The sequence below is a fragment of the Aplysia californica genome, unplaced genomic scaffold (genome assembly GCF_000002075.1).
Source record: "Aplysia californica isolate F4 #8 unplaced genomic scaffold, AplCal3.0 scaffold00029, whole genome shotgun sequence".
NCBI classification, from domain to species: Eukaryota; Metazoa; Mollusca; class Gastropoda; order Aplysiida; family Aplysiidae; genus Aplysia; species Aplysia californica.
The window spans coordinates 322,506-329,564 of NW_004797299.1; the positions used below are offsets into that span (position 1 = coordinate 322,506).

The 7,059-nt window shown below is 41.5% G+C and overlaps 1 protein-coding gene across 1 annotated transcript; it reads left to right on the plus strand.

Annotated features, from left to right (window-relative positions):
• The first annotated feature begins 2,357 nt into the window (after positions 1-2,357).
• Positions 2,358-6,533, plus strand: LOC106013931 (myb-like protein K). The gene is made up of 3 exons (XM_013090817.2): positions 2,358-3,341; positions 4,945-4,980; positions 6,212-6,533. Exons 1-3 carry the CDS (start codon positions 2,450-2,452, stop codon positions 6,289-6,291), a joined length of 1,008 nt encoding a protein of 335 aa, XP_012946271.2. The 5' UTR covers positions 2,358-2,449; the 3' UTR covers positions 6,292-6,533.
• The last annotated feature ends 526 nt before the right edge of the window (positions 6,534-7,059 follow it).

Consider the following 7,059-nt stretch of genomic DNA (forward strand, 5'->3'; position numbering starts at 1 on the left):
TCTACCGTCGGTACATAAGGCGGAGAGCTGTCGACGCCACGTACAATACTACTGCGCAATAATAAAACGATTATCCTGTCAAATGCTTCTCTTTGATTCAGACCTCCCCGAATGTTATGCTTTTTTCAGAAACCCCAAAGGCAAATTGTAGAAGGGAAGACATACATTTTAAAAAATGATGATGATGATGACGATGATGATGATGATGATGATGATGATGATGATGATGATGATGATGATGATGACAACGATGATGATGATGATGATGATGATGATGATGATGATGATGATGATGATGATGATGATGATTTCACAGTATCGATTCTTTTGTAGAGTACTTGGTATGTACTGACTAGGGCCGCATTCAAACTGAAACTCGAATATTAGCTACTCAGTCCGGGCGGCCACAATCTGCTGTGAAAAGATAACGATAAACCAAATGATCGTGTCTGGTGACACGGACGGGATCAGCGCCAAACACAGGGGAAAACTGCTGCTAAAGAGCTCGAGCGAGTGGTCAGGTTTCACGGCATCAACTGTTTGTTAGCTGAAGGCCGTGCCAAACTATTTCACTTTTTTTGGGTCTATCATAACGTCGCAGAACAAAGAAGAGATCATCAGGAGAAAAAACTCGGAGCAATACAACCATAATAATACTATTACAATCATAATAATACTATTACAATCATAATAATAATATTACAATCATCATAATAATATTACAATCATAATAATAATATTACAATCATCATAATAATATTAAGAATACGGTTGGCATTTCATCTTTTTGTTTTTAGCTGCATATTAATAAGGACGGTGTCTTGATCACCTGAGGAGAGACAAGCTACAGTAATCCAATTTGTCGAGAATTCGTGGACAATGGATCAAATAACCCAGATTTTTGTGCTACTCATCACAGTCTCTCTGTCTGGAGCGCTTGCAGGAGGTAAGGCACTAGAGACTTTTCCTTCTTATTGTTTGTAAAGTACGGTATCTATTAGGATGATTGACTCAATATATGACTGATACTATTTCATAATGTTAACAGTAATAACAGCCTAATTGACACAGTGATTTTTTTTGTTTAGATAGGTTAGGAGCAAACTAGTTCGAGTCTTTCCGTCGGGGTCAACTTTGGCTATAGAAATATATAATTTATAATAATATCCCATTAGGAATACTTAAAAAAAAAACCGACATGAATGTATGATTAAAGTAAATTAATAAGTTTGTATTAAATTTACTTGCTAGACGATAGAGTTATAATATTTTGTTAAGCAAGGGGCATATGTTTTAATTTTCTGACCCGTGTGTAGCAATTTCGTCGCAGACTAAGATTTTGTGTTTCAGCCATAGCATACTTTAATGTCATCGTCACCATATACATTAATAACTCTCTATTTCACGGACACTCACACGTACACATACGTGCACCCTAAGGCGCGCACACACACACAAATACACACACACACACACTGTGTGTGTGTGTGTGTGTGTGTGTGTGTGTGTGTGTATACACACCCCTAATGATTCATGTTTTTTTCTGTCGCTACGCTAGACGCCACAAGTGTGAACACCTTGAGGAGATTCCTGGAGACACACAAGGGAAGGGGGAGTCTTGACATCAGTGCGGTGCCTTTCCACAGCCCAGCGGGACAGGAAGTAACGAATATCGGTTGTTGTTGTTGTTGTTGTTGTTGTTGTTGTTGTTGTTGTTGTTGTTGTTGTTGTTGTTGTTGTTGTTGTTGTCAGCTGGATTCCATTTCCTCCATCGCATGTTACTCTTACACACCTCCCCTCCCCCGTTCTTACTCCTTTTCCTTATTTAGGATTAGATGAATCCACCTCTCACCAACGGGAGGTGCAGTCTAACTTAGCACGGAATAGCACATAATACTGAGATGTCATATTTTTTGGTGTGTTTCGTCTCCCGTCTTTCTTTACTCGAGCCAGAGAGCCAGAGTGGGGGGGTTTTTTTTGGGGGGTTGCTTTTTTTGGCTCATCACCTTTTATGTTCATATAAAAACACATTTCCAGTTGAGTTTTACTAAAAACACGTTGGTTAAAGGCACAGATAAGTAAATTTTCAGTTTTCAAAGACTCTCAAGCCATGGAAGTTACCAAATTTAGGCTGCCATTTTCTCGTTGATTCTACCTTTGAAACTTAGTTTCCCCACCTTGTTCAGTCGCAAATATCTCGACTTCTATTAAACATGAACGGGTATTTAATTTTATTCATCAAAAGTTATCAGACGGTGCCAATAATCCATCATGCCCCAAAATTAACGAGCCCCTGATTCCGTCCCGTTGTGACACATATTATGCTCCGCCCACCAGATAATCAGTTTGTTGCTACAATTAAACTAAAGTAAACACCAAACCCCACTTCTTTTATCCCAATTCCCAGGATCAGGCAGTCGACAAAAGCCCCGAGTACCCGAGAGGACGAATGAGGACACTGCACCTCGACGAGACAGGGTCAATGAGAAACATAATGGGAGACAGCGATTACGCGGCCAAGCAAGTGTTCGGGGACTCACACACGCAACGATTTTTTTCAAACCAGCTCTCACCAGAAGTCCAAGCATCTAGCTCTGCCTCGCAGAACAGCGGATTCCAAAATCTTGAGTTACCTCCACAGCAGGGATCATATGTTAAAGGTAAAGACAACCAAGCTTCCCCTGAACGAGACACTCAAACTCAAACAATCGACCGGTTTCAACAAAATGAAAAGGAAGGTTCTAGTCCCATGGAACGTCTTGACAATCTTCAAAGCCTCAGAGAGCAGCTGCAACGATTGCAAGACATTGTGGAAAAACTGGAACACGAACAGAGGGACGCTCTTCAACACCAAGAAAATAGGAATGATACAACACCGAAAACTGACCTTCCGCATCCGGCTGCACAGACGACCAACACTAATAATAATAACACCGCTAGACAGAACACAACTAACAAAGATGTCGGGCAATCTGGAGGTGACTACGGGAATACGGCCGGTGTGCTCAAGCCACAAAATGTTGGTGAAATCTCGTCGCCTCAAAGCAAACCCGCTTTGCAAACACCAGTATTTATCGCCGGGAATAAACCTCCCAAAGACAACAGTAGTTCTTCTCCGGAATACTCCAATCTTTTAAAAACTGAAGTGGAGGGAACCGAGGCAACCCCGGGAAGTGACGTCACTCGTCCGAGTGAATCGCCTACCCCGTCAACGCCAAAACCAGAATCGTTATTGACGCATCTGACAGATAACAAGATAAGGATTGAGATGCCCGAGTTCAATCCCGATACTGTGAACGATTTGGCCAGGGAAGAGTTCAACCCCCTGAACCCGCTGTACGGTGAGTCTCTTCTGTATCACCATCATCATCATCATCATCATCATCATCATCATCATCATCATCATCATCATCATCATCATCATCATCATCAATTGCCATATCTGCAGCAGACATCGGCGATCATGGTTCTCCATTTATTCCTTTGCTCGGATGTTCTTAAAAAAAGATACATTACCCTGATGTTTCTGCGTTTCCGATCTGTTTAGGTTCTCCAAGTAGGTTGCTGTTGGCTTACCTCTGACTCGTTTGCCTTCAATTTTGCCAGTGAGAGCTAGATGTTGAAGACTTTAATGTCTATTCAGGTGTCCCCAAAACTGCATTTGTCTTTTCCTAGTTGTTTTGTATCAATGAGCATCCCACGTGGGCTTCTTCAAGTACTACCTCAATTGATTTCTTTTGCTTCCGAGATATTCCGAGCAGTCTCCCAAGAAACCACACTTCTGAGCTTCTGTATACACCGTGCTAATTTGCAGTGCCTAGTGGGGGATCGGTGTGGTTCGCTTTCTGGCGGCTTCAGTGCACACTACAAATATGCCCCTGTACTGCCTCATACTGATCGCTCGACTTGTGGTCTAGAAAACAAACGCGTTTGTTCTTGAAGGTCATCGTCGGTTTCGTTCAGTTTGTGTCACTGGAGGAAAGTTTGGCTACCCCGGAAGACCGAACCGAACCAATTCTGCCAATGGGCACCCGGTGTAAGGAGCAGGGGTGTGTCTACGGACGTTAAAGATCCATTGATGGTCTAAAATCGATAAGAGTAAGCTACGGCCGCCTCACGGGCAAAATTCAAAATTTCCTACCAACGTAAAATGTTTAATGTGTCCTGCGCGCGCATATGACCTTATGCAGTTGCGAGCGCCATAAAACACTTACCAACAAAAATGTTTTAAAAATAGGGGGAACAAAGCCTTCTCACCATTCTCCGTACTTTGACACAATGTTTCAGCACTGACAGTAACTTAGTGATGATGGGGAAGGCGCTGTTGACCACAATGACGATGACAATGACACGACATTTTCATTCATTCCCTTACCATTTACATGTAATTTTATTGCTACCGTGGTCACAGTTGTTTTTAATGCTATGGATGATGCTGAAGAGTTCTGGTTTTATTTTTAGTCCTAATGCAATGCACGTGCATATGTTATATGTCCTGTACCACGAAATGGACAATACGCCTATAGTGAGCCAGGATAAATAAAATGATACATAATAAATTACGCTTGTATTTGTCCCAGAAGGGCACTTTGATTTACAATGGCAAACATACATATATACATACATAAATACGCAATTATAAATACGTACATACATAAATACATGCATAAATACATACATGAATACATATATAAATACATACATAAATACACAATATTACACAAGTACATAACAGTTTACAATCATGCAACTGTCGGTCTTCACAGTGCAGGGCCCTGTATTTTGAGCTAAGGTTGTCGTTTCTTGCTCAAGGACACACCCCAGTGACCACCCATCCGATCCCTGTGTCATCGACACTTGCTTGACATTACTTGAGTCTAAACTCACTACTCACTTAGCCACTGATCATGAATAATGATGTATCTGTCCATCCATTGTTCTCAGGGGTAGACCTGCAGCAGTACCTTGGTCGCCAGACAGGTCAGTATTAAAAAATACGTTTAATAAAAAAAAAAAAAGAAGCAACATCTGCGCTTCCTGAAGTGGGCTCATTTTAAGCTTTTTTTAAAAGTAAGAGTTTTACGGCACTTGCAGCACAGTTAGGTCACATAAGTGCAGAAGTTTAGAGGTTTTATAAAGAGTTACAAACACAGAAAAGAAGGAGGAGAGGTAAGGGAAATATATGTAACTCATACGTTGACTGTGAATGAATTCTAATGAGTCACCGCCTCTGCAAAATGATAAAGACTAATAAGCAACTGGGCTTTTCCATAAATGTGCATCACCTCCAAGGAGTGCTATGTGGGTGGTTGGCGGGTGCTCTGGTATGGTTTGCTTCTTCTTTCCTATTAAACATTTATCGTCCTTATCTCTCCTTCTTTTTATGTTTGTTACTCTCTTGTAACACCTCTAATCTTCGGCACATATATGTCCTTATTGTGTTGCAAGTGCTGTAAAACACTTACTTAAAAAAAGGAGGGCTAACTTTAGTTCATAGATTAGCTTCATGACTTTGATATATCATTTACCATGACGACAATCACATGCCCTCCTTCCTAACAACACATATAAATCGTCATATTGAACCAAAAAGAAATAACTCATACTAACGTTAAGCTTGATTATCATATTCATTGTCGTCTTCTTGGTTCCAACGACCTGATGCGTCTCAGAACTTTCTCTTTTTCTTTTTTTTTTTAAATTGAGTAATGAAAGAAAATGGATAAATGGAGGAAAGAAATGAGAAAGGGTTCTTTTTCAGTGGATAGGAAAGGGAGCATTGGAGGGAGTACACTGAAAGACGGAAGCGGAGCAACAGTGTGTGTGTGTGTGTGTGTGTGTGTGTGTGTGTGTGTGTGTGTGTGTGTGTGTGTGTGTGTGTGTGTGTGTGTGTGTGTGTGTGAGAGAGAGAGAGAGAGAGACAGAGAGAGAGAGACAGAGAGAGAGACAGAGAGAGAGACACAGAGAGAGAGAGAGAGAGAGAGAGAGAGAGAGAGAGAGAGAGAGAGAGAGAGAGAGAGAGAGAGAGAATAAGAGGTAACGGGAATGAGGTGGCCCCACCCTCTGCCATATCACCATCCCCTTTTTCCTCTCGTGTACTATAATATAACAAGTTGTTCAGTTGAATTTCATTTCGGACAGAGTATTGAGCGGCTATCTTTCTTCATTTATTTAACTGCTCGAAATTCCCAATTTCTGGTCTCCTCCCCAGGAAAAGGAGAAGGATTTGACCCCACCAAACTGAACACACAGCTGGCTGAGCAGGGGCTGCAAACAATAGGACGTAAGTGAAAAACTGAATGGTGAGATCAATTTTTTTTGTATATCTCTACATCTCGTCAAAACAGTATTTCTTTAATCTTATCAAGCTAAACAAAAAAAGAAAAAGAAAAAGAAAAAGAAAAAAGGAAATGGAGATCGAAACCACACTATTTTTAACGACCAGCTTACCTTTCAGGCACGTCTTTAACGGCCACACTTGCTCGAACAACCACCTGTCTAAAAAAAATGGTGAAATGGTATGGGTTTAACGCCCCTGTCAACACTATTTGGTTATTTAAGAGGCGGGACCTCCTAGTTTAACGTCCGTCTCCGAAAGGACCTAGCCAAAATAGGAAATTCGTACAAAGTGCCTTTCCCAAGGACACGACGTCGGACCCAGCTGACGCTCGAACTCTCGAACCCGCAATCTCACGATAACGAGTCCGGTAGCCTAACCACAAGGCTACTGGCGCCACTCCACCTGTCAAAGACATCACCTGTACAAATGACCACTTCCTATTTCCCTATACCGTTCTTTTTTTTTATATTGCAATGACATCGTGTGAGATGTTCCCCTGTATAAGACGGTAATGGTTGGCCCGCTTAGACAATTTTGACTGTACACACACACACACACACACACACAAACACACACACACACAAACACACACACACACACACACAAACACACACTCACAAACACACACACACACACACACACAAACACACACACACACAAACACACACACACACACTCGCGCGCACACACATACACACATATACACACTAACACGCACA

Bases quoted from the DNA above. Each gene is read 5' to 3' on its own strand.
- LOC106013931 (XM_013090817.2), top strand. From the start codon at position 2,450: ATGAGGACACTGCACCTCGACGAGACAGGGTCAATGAGAAACATAATG. The intron at 3,342-4,944 runs GTGAGTCTCTTC...CATTGTTCTCAG, and splicing joins CCCCCTGAACCCGCTGTACG to GGGTAGACCTGCAGCAGTAC. The intron at 4,981-6,211 runs GTCAGTATTAAA...TCTCCTCCCCAG, and splicing joins GTACCTTGGTCGCCAGACAG to GAAAAGGAGAAGGATTTGAC.